The sequence below is a fragment of the Psittacula echo genome, assembly GCF_963264785.1.
Source record: "Psittacula echo genome assembly, chromosome: 8".
Taxonomy (NCBI): domain Eukaryota; kingdom Metazoa; phylum Chordata; class Aves; order Psittaciformes; family Psittacidae; genus Psittacula; species Psittacula echo.
This window is the reverse complement of record NC_137744.1, coordinates 14,769,696-14,790,505: the sequence shown is the minus strand read 5'-3', so window position 1 is coordinate 14,790,505 and position 20,810 is coordinate 14,769,696. Positions and strand designations below refer to the sequence as shown.

The 20,810-nt window shown below is 42.8% G+C and overlaps 1 protein-coding gene across 3 annotated transcripts; it reads left to right on the top strand.

Annotated features, from left to right (window-relative positions):
- Positions 1–8,266: 8,266 nt before the first annotated feature.
- Positions 8,267–20,736, top strand: LAMP2 (lysosomal associated membrane protein 2). Of its 3 annotated transcripts, none has more exons than XM_080624627.1 (9): positions 8,267–8,368; positions 9,398–9,516; positions 10,026–10,239; positions 10,863–11,024; positions 11,814–12,031; positions 12,556–12,675; positions 12,938–13,016; positions 13,975–14,142; positions 17,840–20,736. In XM_080624627.1, exons 1-9 carry the CDS (start codon positions 8,314–8,316, stop codon positions 17,914–17,916), a joined length of 1,212 nt encoding a protein of 403 aa, XP_080480753.1. In that variant the 5' UTR covers positions 8,267–8,313; the 3' UTR covers positions 17,917–20,736. The 3 variants fall into 3 exon arrangements, with proteins under 3 accessions (XP_080480753.1, XP_080480751.1, XP_080480752.1); XM_080624625.1 differs by having other exon boundaries at positions 15,302–17,957; XM_080624626.1 differs by lacking the exon at positions 8,267–8,368 and adding an exon at positions 8,518–9,042 and having other exon boundaries at positions 15,302–17,957.
- The last annotated feature ends 74 nt before the right edge of the window (positions 20,737–20,810 follow it).

Sequence of the window (20,810 nt, the reverse complement as noted above, 5' to 3'; positions counted from 1 at the left end):
GTTACTGGTGATGACCAACTGGGCCATTCTTAATTTTATCTTCAGACTGGCCCTGGCTGGTGCAGGTGCTCTGAGGACTTAGTGGAGAGGGGTGGCAGGGTTTTCTGATCTTGCTTTCCAAGCTCTGGAGGGGTGGTTTGAGAATGGGAGAGCTATAGCAAAGCAAGAGCTGATGCTCCAAACTGATCTCTCCTGAAGGCATGTATCCTGCAGGGAGGCTGACCTTGCCCAGCACTGCCATAACCCTCATGTGGTGGGTTTAAATCGGAATGGTGAATGTCTTCCAGTAATGCTGCTCACGTGTGTGTGTTCTGTTACAGCATGGAGGCATGTAAATGCATGGGATGGTTTTTCCACTAACAACTTCTTAAGAATATTTCCTATGTTCTTCACAATCCTACAGAATTTTGTTGTTAGAAATTAATCCTACAGAAGCAGATTCCCAGAGAGCAGAAAATACTTTCTGTTACTGTATGAAGTGCAATATACATTGCTGTTCTTTCTCCTGATTTTGAGAGAAACTGTTGCCAAATTAAATTTAAGGCAATAGCTTTGGATTTGCCTTGTTTAGGGTTTGGGGTTTTTTTTTCCTTTTAAGAGGAAAGGGTTTGTGGGCATATTGTGCTTGTTAGAAAACAAGCACCTGAAAACTTAGTTGAGACATTGGACTTTATGCAGGGTATCTTGTAAAATACGGAGTTAATTGGGAAGAGGAGCAGTGGATGTTGATCAGCATACAATGGAGCAAGTTTTTCTTCTGGTTAACTGCTTCCTGATACAAGGTCATATTCCTGGAAGAGTCATCCTTAAAATTACTCTTACAATTTGTCTTGCTGCTGCTTATGGGAAATAAGCATTAAGATAAGAATTCAAGAAGAAAAGTAACTTTGAAAGTTAATGTTCTAACATCAGTCAGACACTTCAGCTCCATAGGGGAAACCTTTTTCTTAAACTTTGGAAAAGGAGTTCACATCCAGTAAATACTAAATTTTTATTGTTACACATTTACACACAGCTGGCACCATAACAAGGTCTCACTGCATGATCCTGCTGAGAATGCCAAGTCCAAGTGAAGGTTTCCAATTAGTCTTTTAATAGTTCTTCAGTCACAGCTGGAGCTGGGCACCTCCAGAAAAGGGTCCCTACCCCAACTCATGCTTCCCAATTATACCCGTTCCACAAATCATCCCATCCCCAGGTCCAGGCACATAATTCTTGTCAGTGATTTCTCTTGATTTCTCAGTGGGTTTCACTGTTGCTTGGCTGCCGCCTCCTGAAGTTACTTCACTCTTTTGGAATTGCCCTTATCTTTTTCATTCCACTTATATCTGCTGCACACAGTGCGTTCTTTGTTAGCAGCGTTAGTTTTACCAAAAGTTTATGCTTTGTCAGCTCTTGTGGCCAAAGGCTTCAGCTGCTTTAGTGGCTAAAGCTAAGCTACTAATGCCAAACTGTATTCAGAGAGAATACAGTATGCAACATTGATGATAGTTCTTTAACTTACTCCTTAAAATAATCAGTTGTTTGTCAGCTTGCAGCACTTCTATGTTAGAGCTGGAGGAAAATAGGGATGTCACTAGGTACTTCTGTGTTAAAAGTGCCGAAGTAATTGTAACTTGCTTTGTAGCCGTAAAAGGCTACAAAATTTTGCCTTTTCAATAAAGGGTAAGTTGAGAGGTTCTGCTCCATCTAATGGTATTTTCAGTAATAAAGAAGTTGCAGTAGCTGCTTTCTCAGCAGATCCAACGTTAGATGCTTTATGCAATTAGAGCAGAGGGTCAGGATCAGACTCTGATAATGACCCGCCCGTTGCAGGGCTCAAAGGCTGTGATGCTTCTATGCAAAGCTTAGTCACTATCATGTTGCAAACTGAGAGTGATGAGCGTGCAAGTAAACTGCATCCAAGATTACATGAAACGGATTTCTTTGTACCACATAAGTAGTTACAATACAGCATGAAATATCAGTGCTAGATTATTAGTACAATGTTCACTTAATATGTAGCTCTTTTCCCCTCCCAGACCAAACCTCATGTGGAATTACCATAATGCATGTTCTGTTTTACCACTGTGTAATCTGTGAAACTTGAAGTGTATCTGAGAATGGTTTGTTACTATGGTCAAAAAGCAGATACCTTTCTCAAAAGCAGTCCCTTACCTGTATCAAGAAAATCCTTCAGTTGGTGCTACTTTGAGGCTCAAAGCAAGGCTGCTTTACTAATTATGACCAAAAGCTGGGCAAGACGTAGTTGTCCTGGGTTCAGCAGCAGCAGTCAGTTTTTCTCCTTCTTAGTAGCAGTGCAGTGCTGTGTTTTGACTTTTGGCCTGGGGATAATACTGATAAAACCGATGTTTTCAGTTGCTGGTCAGAATGTTTACTCTGACCAAGGACTTTGTGAGCCTCATGCTCTGCAAGAGAGGAGGGGAAGCCAGGAGGAAGCAGGGACAGGACACCTGACCCAAACTAGCCAAAGAGGTATTCCATACCACAGCACGTCATGCCCAGGATGTAGAACTGAGAGTTCCCGGAAGCGGCTAGTTCGCTGCGGGGTGGGGGCGAGGTACAGGTCGGTGAGGTGTTGTATTCTCTTCCCTTGTTATTTCCTTTATTATTATTATTGGTGGTAGCAGTAGTGATTTGTGTTATACCTTAGTTATTAAACTGTTCTTATCTCAACCCGTGGGAGTTGCATTCTTTCGATTCTCCTCCCTGTCCCTCCAGGAGCCGGGGGGGAAGAAAGGGGGGGGAAGTAGACTGCATGGTTCTAATTTATGGCCTGGGCTTAAACGACGACAGCAGTGCAGACTGAGTTCTGCTTAGGTGTCTGCTGGGGAGGAGGTACAGCTTTCAAGCATGAGATGGGAAGAGACTGCAAAATACAGCCTCTGCAGGGGTGAGCTGGAACCTTGTCACCGTGCAGGTAAAGTTTGTAGGCTGTGGCCAAGGGTAGGTCAGGCTCCATCCTCTGGAGAACTGGTTCTGCAACCAAAGGGCTGCAATCCTGCGTATCTGTCCTAGTTTCAGCTGCGATAGAGTTAATTTTCTTCCTAGTAACTAATACAGAGCTGTATTTTGGCTTCAGTCTGAGAACACTTACTAGCAGGCTAGGCTTAATCTACAACAGTATCCCTTCAGTTTCTTCCTTGTTATCCCTACAGCACCACTGCTGCTTCATAATCCGAGCTCCAAAAGCAGACAGGGAGCCTCAAACTGGAGTGAGATCATTCCCCAGAAGAGTTTTGTTGCTCAGGACAATGCAGTGAACAGGCATTAACTCGGGGTTTGCCAGGCCTGGTTTTCTATCTCTGTCAGGGCTGGAAACTAGACTAATTACATATATGGTTAACTACATATATGGTCATTTCATGTATCATGTGCCCTGATGTGCTGTCTGTAAAAGGGATGTAATGTTATTCTAGGTCACGGCACTGCAGTCCTGCAGTTAAAATATCCAGATATTAAAATGACTATATTAAGACCGCCTCCCTTCCAGCCCTGTATTTTAGATAGAACTTCCTCTGCTGCTGAGATTTCTCAAAAACAATTACAGCCAACATATCTTTGATAAGAGTTGAAGTGGGAGGTGCCTCGTGAGCAGAACCATTCTCACATGATTTCTGCTCTGAAGCTGACAGATGCATCTCCAGCAAGTTAGCAATGTACATTGATAGACACAAAACTGACATTTTTCTACTTTGCTGTTATAAGCCCAAAGAACATGTTGAACTGTCAGTCAAACGATTTTTTTCCCACGTTAAACAGATCTACCTCTAGAAACAGTTTGGCATGACTCACAAAATGCATAAATCTCATCAGCTGCCACATGGTAATCCAGCTGCTGAGTGCCCTGGTACACGTCGTACCTAGCAGCAGCTGGAAACGCTGCTGAGCGCAGCAGCCTACCCCAGCCCTGCACCTTGAAGCACGGGCTGCTGTCCCCGTGCGTGTCAGCGAAGGAGCACCGGCTGTACCAGCTCCTGCCCCGCTGCCACCTCCCCAAGCACCCAGCGTGTGATCAAACCAAACGGCACGTACGCGAGCGGTGTTTGTCTAACAGGCTTGTGACGAGCTACTGCCGCCTGTGCCTGGGCTTCTTCCTGCTCGGCTGGGATTGCGTTGCTCAAGCTGTGTCGCAACACCTGGTTCCAGCGCGCTCCTGCAGGCAGCCCGCTGTGGCTGCAGCAACCTGCCCTACGCCGCCCCACCACCGCTGCTGGTTTCGGCATTTCACGTGATTGCCCCAGCCTTGACTCAGCAGTTTGCTGCGGCTGCGTTTAATGGTTTGGTTTCCTACCACCACCTCCTCCAGAAACCGGTCAGCTCAGACGCACTGCCATCTGCTCGAGCACGGCGAGCCGCAGCTTTCACACCCTTCAGAGAAGTCGCTCTGCAGAGCCAGAGGAGCAGAGCTGTCGGGAGCCATCCCTCCGCAGCACACGCAGCTCAAGTGCTGCAGGTGTCACACTGTGCTGGGCAAAACAGGGGCTTCGTTACGGTGTGCAAATCCACAGGTTACAAACGGGCTGCATGAGAAGGTGGATAGCTGTAACTCTCACAGCTGCTGGCACGATCCCAAGAAGGTCCCTGTGGTTCATCCTCCCTTGCCAAGTGGATCTGTGACCTCTCTGGCGGGCGTTAATCTCTTCCTTTTTCCGGCTTTCCCATGTGAAATGGTACCAAACCCTTGCTCTGCCACCGGGAAAGGAGTGATTTGTTCTGCCATAATCTTGTCCCTGGAAAAATACAGAAAATTCCCTGTTGTTTAAAGAGACATCTAAAAGAATTAATAAAAATAATTAGAATAAAACAGTAATTACTGCATGTCCTAGCTATTTCCTCTGCCTTCTTTTAACCACAAGCTGTACTCTTCTGCACCAGAGATCACAAATATGAAGTTACTCAGTGATTCATTAAATAGTGGACACTTTGCTTCTGACTACGCACATCCATCAATTTTTGCAAGTCTCAGGGTTAAGGAAAATTTGATTACAGATACAGTACCTAACCAGCTAAAACTGCTGAAGGGCTCACAAAGGATTAAGCATGTGCTGGACATCAAGAATATGATGTGAATGACAGTCACAGAACAGCTGATACATTTGAAATTAGACACAAAATTATGTTCCTTGATGAACCACAGCTTTAAAAAGAAATCACGAGGTTTTGCATATTTGTTCTCAGTACATGAGAACAAATCACCTTCTTAAAATTACTGACACCAGACTAAGTATAACATGCAGCAAAAATGTAATGCCATACAGAAACATTCAGTCCTCATTTTCACAGCCAGCAATAAACATAAGGAACATCCTAGAAAAGCAGGATCAGCTTGCCATCCATCAGCAGCTCCCAAAATCACGCCAAAATCATTTCTCTCCAGTAAGCAAAAGGCTGAGGCATTTTCTCTCCATCATGGTAAGAACCATTCACACTTTCCTATGCCACTAAAGTCCGACTGTCACATAAATTTTACCATTAAGACTGCCACTGTCCACAAAGAAATTACTTGTGATAAATAAGATGCAGCGTTAACACTATTTGAGGTTGAATCCTACAAGTACTGAATATCATAGCTTTCCATGGAATTTCAGAGGAATCAGACAACATCTGACCCCAACCACTACTTTTTTTTTTCTGCATGGAAAGCTGGAGGATTTGTTAATCACAAAAGGAACAGAGTTCCATTTTGCTCCCTGCAGAGCTACAAAGAGGAGACAGTCTTTGGGAACTGCTCAAAAAAAATCTCTATCTAGGGAGAACAGTGACAAAACTGAGCTGCTGACAGTTGGCTGGGCAAGAGGAGACTATCACTGCGCTAATAATGCAAAAGCACATTGGTTTTGACAGCCTTTTAACACATTCAGACCACTGCAGCATGTAGGCTTTGCAGGGCAAACTTTATCCTGTATGTGAATGCGAGGTGTCTGTACCAACTCTCTGCAGGTGGAATTTGATCCCCTGGTCTCCCCAAGGACCACACACAAGGGCAGAAACCCTTTGGGCAGCCTTTGTGGCCGCCTCATCGCTTCTCCTTCTGTTGCTAGGGCCAGCCTTGACATACCTACACCACAGGCACATTACTGTCCCCTGCGATACCGTGTGATAATGAAAATAAACCACCAATTCAGTGTCTCTGAATTCACACAACTTCACCTTTTCATTAAGCTACTTCTATAGCCAGTCTGGTACTGACATAATTGAAAGCAGGATTAGTGCGTACATTGTTTTTATGCAGCTCCAAGGGAGGAACTGCGCTCTCTTTTCTCTTTACTGATACAGCAAGGACAAAGTGAGCCATACACCTGCTAAGATCACAGTAAGACACTGTAACACCACAAAGTGCCCATGGAAGGCAGGGATGGAGATACAGGGAGGGCAAAGCAACTAGATGCAAACAAAGAATTCTGTGTTCTGATATTAATGATGACCTTTCTGGTGCAAAACAATGTATTTTTCTTTATGCTAAATTACATAAACTGCTCTTTCAATACCACACCAGTTGCTCCTTTTATTCTGTGCTCTTTCTCCTAATGTCTTTCTCTTAATAGTGAAATCCTCTTAATGCAATTGCTTCTAACTCCCAGAGAGATCACTTTTTAAACACAGGACTTTACACTAAAACAGTGAAGCCTGAGGAGACGTGAAAGACCCAGCAGCAGGACCCTCCCTGTCCTCTGAAATGCCCCATTCTTTGCGGTGAAGACAGACGACTTGTTGCCTTCAGAATCAGTGGTTTCATATGTGCTGCTGGGGATGCTCCCCACGGCCTACAGCAAGTGCTGGCTCAGTTATTAAATATAAAGTTTATTTCTCTACATGCAACAATGCTCAAACAGATGCGTGTGTGGGTATGTAATATACAAGATAAGTTGGTTCTAGTGCAGTTATTAAGCACAAAAACAAAAGCAAAGAAGCAGTGAACGCATCTGACCACACAGGCGTTTGTGCGTGGAAGCCCCATTAGTACCACGCTGTGGTTCCAGTGGTGGTCCTGACCTGCCAGGTTCGGTTTTGTGACACTCTTTGAGAAAGTACACTATTGCAAGTATACAGCTGAGAGGATTTAACTGACATTTAATCACAAATTGCATTATTTCCATTTCCTCAACACTTCGTAACCGTTTTCCTATCAACACCATCTGCACTCCAGCTGCTCCACTCAATCAGGTCAATGTGTTTGACTGTCTTTCTTCCCCCACGACTGGGGATATCTCTAAATGCCCGATTATTCAAAATACTACTTGCAGATATCCCCCAGCATCAGAATCAGGAATATGCTATTCAATGAGGGCCCTTCCTCGCCGAGCCCAGAGCTCCAGTCTCCTCAGGCAGCTGCCCGCCATTTTCCCTGCTGTCTCTTGGCCTCAATCTCTTCTTCCCATCTCCCTTTTCTCTGCCAAGCCAGCTTCTTTTTCCCTCATCAATACTCTCCAGGCTGCAATCCAACATCTACCACGCTTTACACCTCCATCCAGTCTCAAATCCACCAGGTTTCCTGCACACTGCCATCTTCTGCCTCCCTCTCTCCATCCCTCTTTTCTCTCTCATTTGCACCAGGCAGCTGCTTTCTCCCATTTTCTGTCCCACGTTTTGCATTGCAGGACTGGCTAAAACACAGCAAAGTGTCCCAGTTCCCTGTGGTATTGCCAGCTAGTGCCGGCCTCCGTAAAGCAGGAGGGCTTTACAGAGCCCATAGCTGGAAGGGTTTCTGCCCAGTCATGGTGGAGGCAGTCACCAGAGAACCTGAGTATGTCTCTGGCCGGGAGGATGGACACAGTCCTGGCAGACCTAGAGACACCCGCAGCCATGGCAGGGCTGAGCAGAGCCGTGTCCTAGCCCCCATGACCCTGCATGGCATCCCGCTGCACTGCTCTGCCGCTCCTGCACCACTGACTTAAACATTAGGCTCAATTTAGTCCGTTTCTCCCTCTTTTTATTGATTGTAACCATGGAAAACAGCTTAATTCTTTACTTGTGGCAGTGAAGGCCTTTCTATTAAACCTGTCTGGGTGCGCATCTTCTCTCAGCCTTCTCTTCTCAACCTACAGAAGCCCTGCTGAAGACAGCAACAGCGGCCGAGGGACGAACCAGACCGCCGTCAACGCGCTCCTACCGGGCCCACAGCGCCCGCTCCCGGGCCCCTGCCTCTCTCTCCCCGCCCGCCCGAGGCGGTATACGACGCGCAGCCCATCCGCAACCCATCGAATCGAGCCCCGGCGCGGCGATTGGCGGCGCCGCCCCGCCCCTCCCCTCACATGACCGATGTCGAGGGCTCGGTGGCTGTCGTCGCTTCTCGGCGCACCCACAGTCAGCATGGGGCCGCGTCGCGCTTTCGTCTCTTTGCTCTTGCTGCTGCTCGGTACCTCCGGTGAGCGAGGCGGTGCCCGGTCCTGCGGGAGCCGGTGGCGGCGGCGGTGGCTGGCGGGACGGACGGACGGACGGGCGGGCGGGGGGGGGGGCAGGTGTCCCCGCGGGCGCGTGCCGCCCCCTCCCCCGCCCTTTCGCGCACGTGACGCGGCGTCGGGCAACGGTCGGTCGCGCGCGGGGCTACCGCGGCCTTCCCAGGCCCTGGGGCGGCTCCGGACCCGCGGCTCCTGCCCCACGCCGGCTTCGGCTCGCTGCCACCCGCTGCGGGGAGGGGGGGCCTGTTGCTGATGCCGCCGCCGCGGTGGCAGAGAGCCGCGGGGCCGGGCAGGGTGGTAACGAGTGTCCCTCACTCGAGGGCCTGTCTGCCGGCGCAGCCTGCTCGCTGCGGGCCCACCGGCGAGGCGCTTCCCGGCGGGTGGCCAGCTGCAGGCGGCCAGCTGCAGGCGGGGATGTCTCCCGCCCGCTCTCATCCCCTACGCCTGGCTCGGGCCGTGGGGTCAGCGGCCACGTCCGCGCACAGCAGAGCTGCCCGGGGGTGCCGCGGATGGGGTTCACCGCGGTACGATCTAGCCACTGTGGAAAGTTGTCCGGAAACGTGAAGGGGATTCCACATCCCTGTGTTCAGAGAGAGGAATTGTGGAAACACAATGTGGGCACCCCGATCCCACTTAAGAGGTCAATTTGAGCTCTACCACTGATAGATAATAGGAAGACCCTGGCCTACCAGCAGTACATTGTTTAAGTGCTGTGTTCGTGCACTCAGTATGTCAGCATAAATTAATGCTCATTTAGGTTATTAGTCTCCGTCAGGTAAATAAACTATACAACATTAATTTTTTGTTTAGCTTTGATAAGTTTGCTGTGTGCTTCCTAGTTGTAATACTTTTTAGAAATCTAGCTATTCTTTCAGTGTTTGGCAGATTAAATCCAGCCCTGAAATAATTCACTGCTTTGTAATGAGCTGCCCTCTTAAGTAATTCTAGAAAGTGAAATTAAAAGCAATGTCTTAGCTAATAATCGTATTTTATAGATTTTTTGCAGTCTGATGCAGTGGAAGTAGATGTAAAGGATGGTGCTAACGCTACTTGCCTGTATGCAAACTGGATGATGAAATTCTTGATAACATATGAAACAAACAGTAGTGATTATGTAAGTACTTGGAGGTAACTTTTGCTGACAATTGTTATTTTGTCCTAGGTGAAAGTTTTAAGTACACTGTCACTGAGGGCCTTTGGTTTGTTACTTTTAGGTTTTTTACTAAGTCGGTTGTTAAAGAGTATTCGTAAATATTCATTATAAAACAAAGCATAAGTTCCCAATTAATAATACAAATAACTGAAAGTGTCCTATTGCACTTACTTAATTGACATATTGGTCAAACTTGGTGGGTTTTGTTTATCACTGTAGTAATGTTCTTAGCCCAGATAGTAAATGTAGATTGCAGCTCAGCACAGCTGAGATTTATAGCTGGGTTGGAGTTCTACTGTGACTCCTTTCGTAGTCACATGTCAGGGAGCCTTTTTCTTAACTTTGTAGAACAACTTAAAATAATCCTGCTGATCTTGTGCAAGGTCCTGTGTAACTCCAGCAGATTTATAACATTGTCATGGGAAGAACTTCTGTCTGTGAAAACATTTAAGCCTACCCTCCTCTTCTAGAAAAACACAACCTTGAACCTGTCATCAAATGTGACACATGATGGAAGCGTCTGTGGCAATGACACAAAAGCTGCACTTCTGGCAGTACAGTTTGGAGAAGGTCACTCTTGGAGTGTTAACTTCACAAAAACCAATGACACTTACCAGGGGGACTTCATCACATTTACCTACAACACCAATGATACCACTGTATTTCCTGATGCTAAAAGAAAAGGTAATGTTCAGTGCAGAATCCTTCTTACAAAACAGTTTTGACTGCAAGCCTCGGATCTTATGTCCCTGACCTTGGTTGACTTTTTCAAAGTGAGAAGGACTAATAATATGTCTAATAACTTGTGGCCATGCACTGCCTGTTAATCATACATGCCGGTTGGATAAGAGTACAGACTAGTTAGCTTCACTAATATGTGATTCGTTGAAGTGGAATGAAAGAGGAGTGTTAACTGTTTGAACAGCCTTTATCAGTAAGATGGTGCTTGTAGACATACAAGATTCATTTTAGTGTGTGCACTACTTGACCTTCCTCCTAGCAAAGCGATACAGTGTTAGGCCTTCCATAGCCTAATACATACGAATAATAGGGTGGGGTTTTTTCCTTAAATTAAAAACTTAGATAAAAGGATTCACCTTTCTAATGGCTTGTCTAGTTCTGGAAGCACGATTACTTCTCTGCATTACTTAGCACTTCAGGTCAGGGCCCGTAGGTAAAACATTCAAGAGGGGTTAGGGTTGCTGAACTTAATTAATTATATTTTTGTCTTATCAAATAAAGCATAACAGTGTTTATAAATGTTCTTGTAGTTCTTAAAGCATTAAAATATTTTTGCTTATTTGTAGGACCAGTTACTATTGTTGTAAAGGATACTATGCAGCCAGTTCAACTGAATAACGTCTTTGTGTGTCATAATACTGACTTCCTTGAAGCAGAAAGTGTAACACAGGTTTTCTGGAATGTTACTGTGCAGGCTTTTGTTCAGAATGGCACAATTGGTAAAAAAGGTGAGCATTCCAATTTGTGAATGAGCTTTTTTTGTACTGCATCTTAGGGCAGGGAGCAAAGCCCCATAATAAAAAATCCACCAGTTCTAAGATGTGCTGTGTTGAATAATATTCATGTAACTATCCTTTAGTACATCTTTCCTTGTTCCTGGAAAAAGAGATAAGTAGGACAGGTTTAGTTTTGGGGTTTTTTTTAATACGTAGTCATGTAGATTGTTCCCATGCCAAGGTGATAGTGTAATAAAGTGTATATTCCAGCTAGTGAGGTATTAAAAATAAGCACTTCAGAACTACTGTTGCTGACTAGATCATTTGAGCATCAAGGTTTTTAACTGACTGTCTTCCATCGTCAGTGGTAGCCTCTGGGTTTGTTTTGTTTTGGTTTTTTTTTTTTCATTTAAACAGTCCAGAGCCTATCAAGCGATGCACATATGATCCTGCTACATGTAACTTAATAGGGTTGCTTATTTTGTCTACAGCAAATACATATCACACTTATAACCATCTGTCTTTGTCTGTGTGTTTCACTTTTGTGTGTCAGAGTTAAGCAGTATTGCATATGCTACATGGATTGAAAACTGAGAGCGTTACAGAATTTCTGAGAATAAATGATAGCGGTAAATTATTTGGAATACTGCACCATAGTGTTGAGTTTAAGACTTGTGACGTGATTAGCAGACCTCCAGTGAGCCTTCAACAGAGAAACTGGTATCTGCATTAAACTGACCTCTGAGTTGTAAGAGTTCAATACAGTTTCAGCACTAAAATGGTGACTAAATTTCTTTTCAGAGTCTAGGTGTCGTGCAGATACACCTACTTCAGCACCTACAGTTCCTCCTACTGTTGCCAATGTAACTACTGCATCTGCTACCACTGCATCACCTGCTCCAACTACTGCTCCCAAACCTGTGGAGAATCCAGAAACAGGAAACTATTCTCTTAAAAGTGGAAATAAAACTTGTCTTCTGGCTAATGTGGGGCTGCAGCTGAATGTTTCCCAAGACAAGGTGCTTCTCTTCTATTTTAGAAAAGTGTAAAGGTGGTTGTAGTTATCTGGTATGAAATCTGGGTGCAGGGTGTTGGCTTTGTATGCTGCTTGCTGTCCAGAACTGCTTCTAAGTATTGTACGTAAAATCTCTCTGACATCAGAATACTTTTGTGGCATAGTATTTAGCTTTAAAACCTTATATGCATTCGATGTAACCTGTTGCTGGGAATACCTCTAACATTATTAAACACCTGGAACTTCCTTTATTTTAAGGCAGTTGGTCGCTGCAGATACGGTCTTTTCCCCACAGAGGGAGCCAGAGCTAGCCTGTTGTACTGGATCAACAAAATAGGACCTCACTGGGCAGTTTGTTTGCATTACCAGCATGTAAACTTAAGTAGCCTTGATTTGGTAGTAGCTAGGCTTAATCTTCCTGCTGTCATCTTCATGACAAGCTCTTCTAGTCTAAGACTGCTACTGACTGAAACAATGTCTTCCTGATAGCAGCTGAAATGGCCTTGATGTGGTATGTCTGTGTTTCAGCCTCTTCTGATCAACATCAACCCGAAGACAACTAGCGCAGATGGTGCCTGTGGTAACACAACAGCTACTCTGAAATTGAATGATGGAAATAGAACATTGATTGGTTTCACATTTGTTGTTGTAAGTAACTTCTCTTACTTTAAATTTCCAACAGCATTACATGATCACTGATAGTAAACCCTTCAGTCACTTGCTGGTGGTAGTCTGTTCCCATATAGAATGTGGAGCTGGCTAGCTGACTGCCTCAAGACAAATGAAATACTGGGTTAAAGCTGTAGAAACTGTAAGACTGTGGTAAATATGTTAGCCTTTGTAAAGCATGTGTTCTTGAAGTTAAAACTGCAGAATGCACACTGACTCTTGGTTGTTTTTTCTTAAACAGAAAAATGTAAGCAAAACTGCACAAAAATTTTACCTGAAAGAGGTGAATGTTACACTGCTCAATCATCTGAATGGTTCTGGTAAGAAATTGCATCTGCCTTAAAGCAAGTCTAAGCTTTTATTCAGTGTCTGTATTTATCAAATACTTCTGACTTTTTTTCCCAATGTTGTTCGTGCTTACTGTTACTTCCTACTTTAAGCCTTACATTAGTAGGAGGAAAAGCAATAAGCAGAAATAGCTGTAAGAGTTACTTTAAACAGCAGTGTGGGATTATTCTCTTTTCCTGAAACTTCTGCTAATGTTTGTCTATACAAATCGAGGGTGGTGAGGCACTAGAACAGAGAAGCTGTGGATGCCCCATCCATAGAAGTGTTAAAGGCCAGGTTGGACAGGGCTTTGAGCAACCTGGTGTGGTGGAAGATGTCCCTCCCTGCCCGTGGCAGAGGGTTGGAACTAGATGTTGTTTAGCATCTCTTTCAAACCAAACCATCTTATGAAATTAAGATATCTTCTTTATAATGTTTCCAGTAACAGATTTTTGAGGTGTGAAATACAGTTGTACCAATGATGAAGCTTTTTATTATACTTAAACCAGCTGTTGTCTTTGACTGAAGATGCTGCTGTATCTTCCAACCACTTCTGCTTAACTCTCACTGGGAAAAGAGATCAGTGCTGTAAAAGCGAAAGCATACTTGATTGCAAATGGAAAGTATGGGGATTCTTTTAAACTTGCTTGTCATGTCTACTGCAATTAAAAGGGCGTCCCAACACAGTGTTGGGATGAATGGAGGTACAACAAAAGCCTGTGTGGAGGATAGGATACTGCTAAGTACTGTAATAACTTCAGTGCCTCATTTCTCTTGGTTAAGCAGATCAATTGCACTTCAGACTACCTTGTTTTTCAGAGTAGTCAGTGTTGAGAAGTTGACGCCCCTAGATTCAGGTCCTTAGTCTTATGATTGTATTAGCAACATTCTTGCGTTTGAAGTGGGCATACAAATTTCTTGTTTTCTTTCTTTCTTTTTTCCTCTGTTTAGTCATCTCAAATGCAGATAACAGCAATTTCAGCAAGTGGGATGCTTTCCTTGGTACTTCTTATATGTGCCAAAAAGAGCAAACTCTTGAAATTAGTGACAATATTCAAATACATACATTTAATCTATGGATTCAGCCATTCCTTGTGGAGGAAAATAAGTTCTCTACAGGTAAGGTTCTTCTTTTGTTAATTCTTGCAATGCCTGCAAAATTCTTACTTGCTAGGAAGCACCAGCTTTGGGTTTTACACATGGAATGAAGAGGAGTTTGGAGACTGACATTTGAGTTCAGTGAAAGCTTTGTTCTCACTTAAAAAATATCTGCTACGTATGTTGGTTCTCCTTCTTAAGACTTGAAGGAGCTAGAGACTCTAAGAGGGACTTAAGTGTTGCCTTGCAGAATAAGCTAGAAATTATCTGATACCATCTTGCCATACAGCTTTTTGTAGCTCGAATATATAAGAAAATGGGGCAAAACCTCAGCACAAGTGGACTTTGGTAACACTGTTAGGTGTTTAGTTTCTTTTTACCTGTCAGTCTAAGGAACAGGAGTGTTGGGGGAGAAATGAGTTGACAAAGCTTCTTTCAGAAGCAGTCTTGAATATCCAGAACTAAAGAAAGATTCTGAAATGTTTGTGTTATCCTGGTCTTGTGTGGGGAAAACTGGAATGGTTTAAGTGACCTCTTTCTTAATCTTTAGTGTAACCTGGTCTTTGTACTTAATGATAATACTTGCACTACAGTCTTATTAGACTAATCTGTAGACACATAGATTGGGTGCATGTTTTTTCACTTCCTTTTTTTTTTAGGTAGAGGTAAGTTAACTCCCCAAACACATGCAGGGTGAACAGTATTCATCATAATACATCTTGTAGAGTTAGGGTCTCATTTCACTCTGTATTTCAAGTTGCAGATAGCTTCCTTCTCCTCGTTAGAGTTATTTCATCTCTCTTTAACACATCTCTGTTCTGGATAGGTTCTTGATACCAAATCAAGGTCACTTTATTCCTAATGAGTAAAAGCACCAGTCTTGCCTTAATCATGAAGTAGATGAGCCTGGTTCTGTCTTAAAAGTAGAAGATTAGCTACTCCCTTGACTAGTAAAGATCTTGTGCATGTGAAAACTCATACACTGTCAGCTCACTATAGTTTATCAAGCATTCCAAGTGATTATAACACTTAGACGTACCCATGAGACCTCTGCAGTTCTTTCTCTCTTAGTTCAAAGATGTAATAGTACTTGGGTTTTGAACCTTCAGATTTTTATACCACACTTGGCAAGTATTTTGTCTTTATTTATTCCTTGTTGCAACATTTTTTTCATCTACAGCCCAGGAGTGTTCGCTGGATGATGACGACATTCTAATCCCAATTGTAGTTGGTGCCGCACTTGCTGGCTTGATTGCCATTATAGTGCTTGCTTACGTAATTGGCAGAAGAAAAAGCTATGCTGGATATCAAACTTTGTGAATCTAAGTGTGATTCCTGTTCTGATTTCACTCTAAACAAAGCAAGTGCAAGTTCTGAAGTCCAAAAAAGACCCAAAACTTAGGAGTAATTACTAGCCACAGCTAACTGGAGTTGAGAAACAAAGAGAGAGTGTTTATCTCAGATGAAGCAGAACTACGTTTTTAGTTTTCCTGCTTTAAGAAGACAGCATGGGTTTCATAGCTGTTTTGAAGATGTGAAATACTGAATGAATTGTTAGGCTAAGGATTTTGTCTTGCAAAACCCCTAAAATGTTTAGGATTTATTTCTGCTTTTTACAAACTGTAGCCTGAAACAAGGATACATTCTAAACTAATGTGCATTGGGCAACTCCCAGAATAGCATAGAATTTGTACTTGCTTCTCTCCTCTGCGTTCCTTAGTTGTTGTCATAATTGTGGGTTAAGCTGGCAGTATTAGTCACTATGTTGACTTGTATAGTATTTAACAAGGATTGTACGATGCCCAGTAACAACTTTGTTTTTCATAGAATGGAACTTGAGGCTGGTGATTAAGTGATCTTTTGAAGTGGCAGCAGTAACTTACTTAGCTTTGACAGAGTCTGAGTAGTTTACTCCTGCCTTGGTGTAGTTTTGGGAATCATTCCTATACCCTGGCTGTACAAATAAAATGGGTAACCTGTACTTGCCAAATGGTGGATATATAGGAAGACTTCAGTGCTGTTTCCAAATGTTTTCAGAAGAGAAAAAAGGAAAATTACTGTTAGGCACTGAATTCTTCATCACTTATTATACCTTGGCAGTCATCTAAAATACTCATCTGAGGCAGAGTTCTGCTAAATTAATGCAAGCTTTTCTGCTGGCATCAGTTTAAAGGGAATAACCTTTCTAAATATTCCAGAACTTTAAAGTGCACTTAACTTTATATCATACTCTGCACAGAACTGGTCTGTCTTGTTGCTTTGAATGACCATTGTTTAAAGATGCTTTCATTTAATGAGCCAGTATCTGTTGTTGCAGCTTGAGCTGTCTTTAAATCTTCATCTTGAATGGTTCTCTGCCAATCAAAATTCACACTATAACGGCCCGCCATTGGCATTCTGAATGTTTAATGTACTTTGTGTTTGATTGTTTGCTGTGTAGCATTTATTAATGTTAAGAATGGAAAAGCCAAACAAGTCTCAGATGGACCCACAATACCTGTTTTTCCTTGCTGTATGGAAAGGATAACTAGCTTAACAAATAAATGCAGTGCAACTGGACTGTTCTTAAACTGTAGCTCTGTAGAGACTAACCCTTGCTGCACAACTTCTCTCTGGCCTCCATGTGCTCTAATACAGTTTTTACTGCATGGGAAAAAACCCCAAGTCTTCAGACTTCTAGATAAGTGTGGCTTTTTTGCATATGTCATAACATGAGCTGCCTAAACTGATTATTTAATGAACATAACGTTGTCTCCCTCTTTAGAATGAGTTTAGCCTGCATCAAAGCTGGTTTAGTGTTTATTAGTGTTTCCTAGGGTTGTAGAGATGTCTGTGGCATGTTTGTATACAAATCATCAAACACCTTTCAGTAATTTCTTTAATTTTTTGTAAAAACAGTTTCCTCTGACACTAGCCAAGGAAGCAAGTATGGGTGGGTAATGCTTGCTATAGCTTGTAGCCTACAGCTTGAATTTTGCATCAGTTACTGAAATTCATTTTAATGAAAGTGAGGAACTACTCTAAGGTTAATCCTGAAACAGGCTTCAAGACTTATCATTTTAATTAAAAAAAAAAAAAAAAGTGGATCTAATGATTTTCATATTAATATATCCTGAAATGCAGAAGTTCATCTAGATTTTTAGCATTTTTGTGACTGATGTGCAGTGGCACCAGTTACACATGCATTTCTGTTAAGGAGTAGTTACCACGCTGTACTCATCTGACCATGCAAATTTTTGGACTGTGCACAGTTTCCAATAGAGAAGATAGTGCAGACTGCTCCAAAAATACAACAATACTAGGAGTATCTTTGCAAAACCCTGCAACTTACTCTTCACGTGCAAGTATATTGGCTCAGAGATTCAAGTACTCCTAGACTGATGTGCAGATAACTAGTTCAAAAAACATCTAAGTTTCACCTGAATGCCTGTTGTTATAAAACCACTAGTTTTGCTGTATGTATTGCTCCATAGGGAACTGTCAACCTGTTCAACATCTGCTCTAAATAATAAAGATTGTTCTATTTCTTAAGGAAACTTGGTCATGTTTTTTAACCAGTTTGGAAAAGGACATCTTGTACTGTCTTTCTTTAAAGAAAATAAACTAAATAAGTAAGGTCAACTTCAGTCAGTCTGCATGGGAGAGTCTGTTCTGTAGCTGGTGAAGGTGCTCCTCAAAGAGTCCTCTGTCGTTTGTGTTTTAATACCTTGTTTTGCAGCACCTTCTGGCCTAATCCACTGGCAGAAGACAGTTGGGGAACCGACTGAGACACTGTACGTCTTGTTCATCATTTGAAATTTGCTTGTCAACTTTTTTGGTCAGTTGTCTTTGCATCCAGGCAGGATGTTTTTAGGGTTGATTTTTTGCCATCTTAAATGGATGAGCTATAAACAGCTCAGTTTCTCTTTGTAGTTGCTCTGGAAAATTGCACTGGTCTCTGCATTCAGCAAAAGTAGGAAAGCCTTAGGGAGTTACCTGGGAATTGGCTAGGAGTTTCATCCCCCGTGATAGAGGTTGTGTGATCCTGTTTGTGCTGCCAGTTCATCTGGTGGCAGTAGTCCTGCATACTATTTTTCTGAATCGAGAGAGACTAGTCTCCCTTGTACCATACCTCTTTCCAGCCTATCTTGTGAACTCTATGGCCATATGACAAGGGGAAAAGGCGCAGTTTAATCCTATATCCTTTCTTGGTTCTAGCCTGCGCTGCTTATATAATCACTGTGTTGGAGCTACCTTCTTACCTGCTACACAAGGTCAAAAAAACGTTAGCACCTTCCTGAAGTGTAAGCTGAAGCTTTTTTACTGTGAAGAACACAAGTATTTTAATAGGCTCTTGTTAAAGAGCTTAGCAGTGGGGCTCCTGAGAATGCAAATCAAAGTGGATTTAACCTACGATGGGACTGCAGACATCAAATTATCAGTACAGGTCAGCCTGCAAGAGTCTGCAGGAGTTGCTACTGTCATTTTCAAGACAGTATATAATCGAATTTTGAGTCTGTTAGTTAGGATGTTTAGGAAGGGGAACTATTGCTTTTGTGTTTTGGGGGAGATCGGGGCTTTATGGATGGCTGACTGATGTCCTGCTGGGGAAAGGCACAACTGGTCTGAATAATTAAAGGGAGATGATAGCATTAAATTCTATTCAAATGCATTTCTTTTTCAGACTTGCCCTTTTTCTATTTAGCTGAGGTGTGTAGCCCAGAGGCAGAGAACTTTGTTGTACCCGCAGCTGTAGGAACAGCTCTGGGAGGATTACTTATCCTAGTACATAATGGCTTACTTTCTTGGGTATGAGAAATGCTGTGATGTTGGATATGAGTAGTTTTTAAATGGAAAAGTTTAACTTTATTTGAAAAATAATCTGAATTCAAAAGATGGTTTGCTTGTGGAGCCAGGCAAGTGGGTGGTTAAAAGAAAGCATTGTTAGGTGCAAATATAAACTATGACAACTTATAGTTCATAACTTATTGATTCATTAGTTCCACTTCTCCAGACTATTACACATTGACTCTCAGAATATTAAAGACATGCAGTGGCATGTGAAAGAAATAGTTTTGTTCTGGTCTGTGGAAACAGCGTTTGACTTGCATGAGCTTGTGGGTGTTGAATATTAATGTGTATTATCTATCATAGACTGGGGCTTGGTTTGATTACTATTGACTGTGCCTTATATACAGTTTACTGACTACTAAAATTGTGCTTTAAGATACTGAGGTTTCTGATCTTTTAGCTTAAAGGCACTATCATAATTCTGGTCCTCAAAAGAAGCTTTTCCAGCCAATGAACATCTCTTTTCTATTTTTTTAAGTTTGCCACAGTGTTTTCTATGATGCAGCATATACCAATAAAACAACAAAATTTGGGGCCACCGGTTGCATCTTATGATTGGAATTATAAAGGGAAGAGAGCTTTTATACTAAGGTTAAAATGTTGGGGGTGAAAATTTCTGGTTATTTTAAATGGAGACATGTTCAACCAAACACATGGAAAAGCCCTTCCTCCTGGCCTGGATGTGGAGTCTGCTACTTGGGGTGCACAGTTACCACGTTGTACGTCTGAAGATACTGCTGTGGATCTTCTAAACATTGTATGTAACACATGGACAGACGTGTGCCAGCAGCAGTGGCAAACTAGAGAGAGGTAGAAGATGGAATGTTCCTGATATGAAACTTTAAGCCCTTTTTATCCTGGGAATTCCTTGTAACAGTGCCATAGTATGACGCATATGGCAGCAATCTCCTTCCTTTAAAGAAGAGAGGGAATTTCTTGTTGCTGTCTGCTTGGGCACCTTTCATCCTTAGGAAATTAATTCATGTTTAGTATTGACGACCCATTATACAGCATGTAGTAGTTAAATCGTGTACATTGATCTTCAGTGCACAAAGATGACTATCAAATACAGTTCTCTTTTTAAGATACTTGCACACTTTCTCAGTAGTCAGAATATTTTGGAATAGCTCACTGTATGAGGTATGTATTTCCTTTCCACTTCTTTCGCCCTTTCCCAGTGTTGCTCTACTGGCAGTATGTGCCTTCAGATTGTCTGAGTTTAGCATTTTCAGGTGCTGAACCTCCAGTGGTGGGTTTTTAACTCTTAGCCAATGGCCTTTCATGAAGGGGTACCGCACTGTAGTGAGCTAAGTCAAGACAATGAATTTCCCATAACTAACGCTGGTTCAGTTAGAGGTTCAAATGGCTTAAATATTCACTTATAACAATAACTCTGAGTAATGCATTGGAAGTGTGCATGACACTCTGCTCTAATACAAACCCAAGCAAAAAGTTTTATAAGGAGCTCTGCTTTGTTAAAAGCATGCAAGCCAAGCACCCTTACAGTGCTGAAGCAGCACACGGAGACTGTGTCATCTCGTGTAAAACATCTGGGCACCACGCAGGTGGAGCTCTGCTCTCTCTACAGAGGAAGAAGGCCAAGCCCTGCCTCCATGCCTAGGGTGGATCACTGAGTTGGAAATCAGTTCCCAGTGTTGTTTGAATCCTTGCATGAGTGTTTGTACCAGCAAGGAGTTCATCACATATTTTATAACCTGTGGATTAAAAACCACCATAGCATTACAGCTGTCTCTCTGTTGATTTCAGTAAGGTCTGTGCAGCTTTCACCTGAAACCAATAACCCTTTTCTTGTACTTGGATTGAAACTAAATAAAGTTACTCACCCAAGGAGAGAAGTC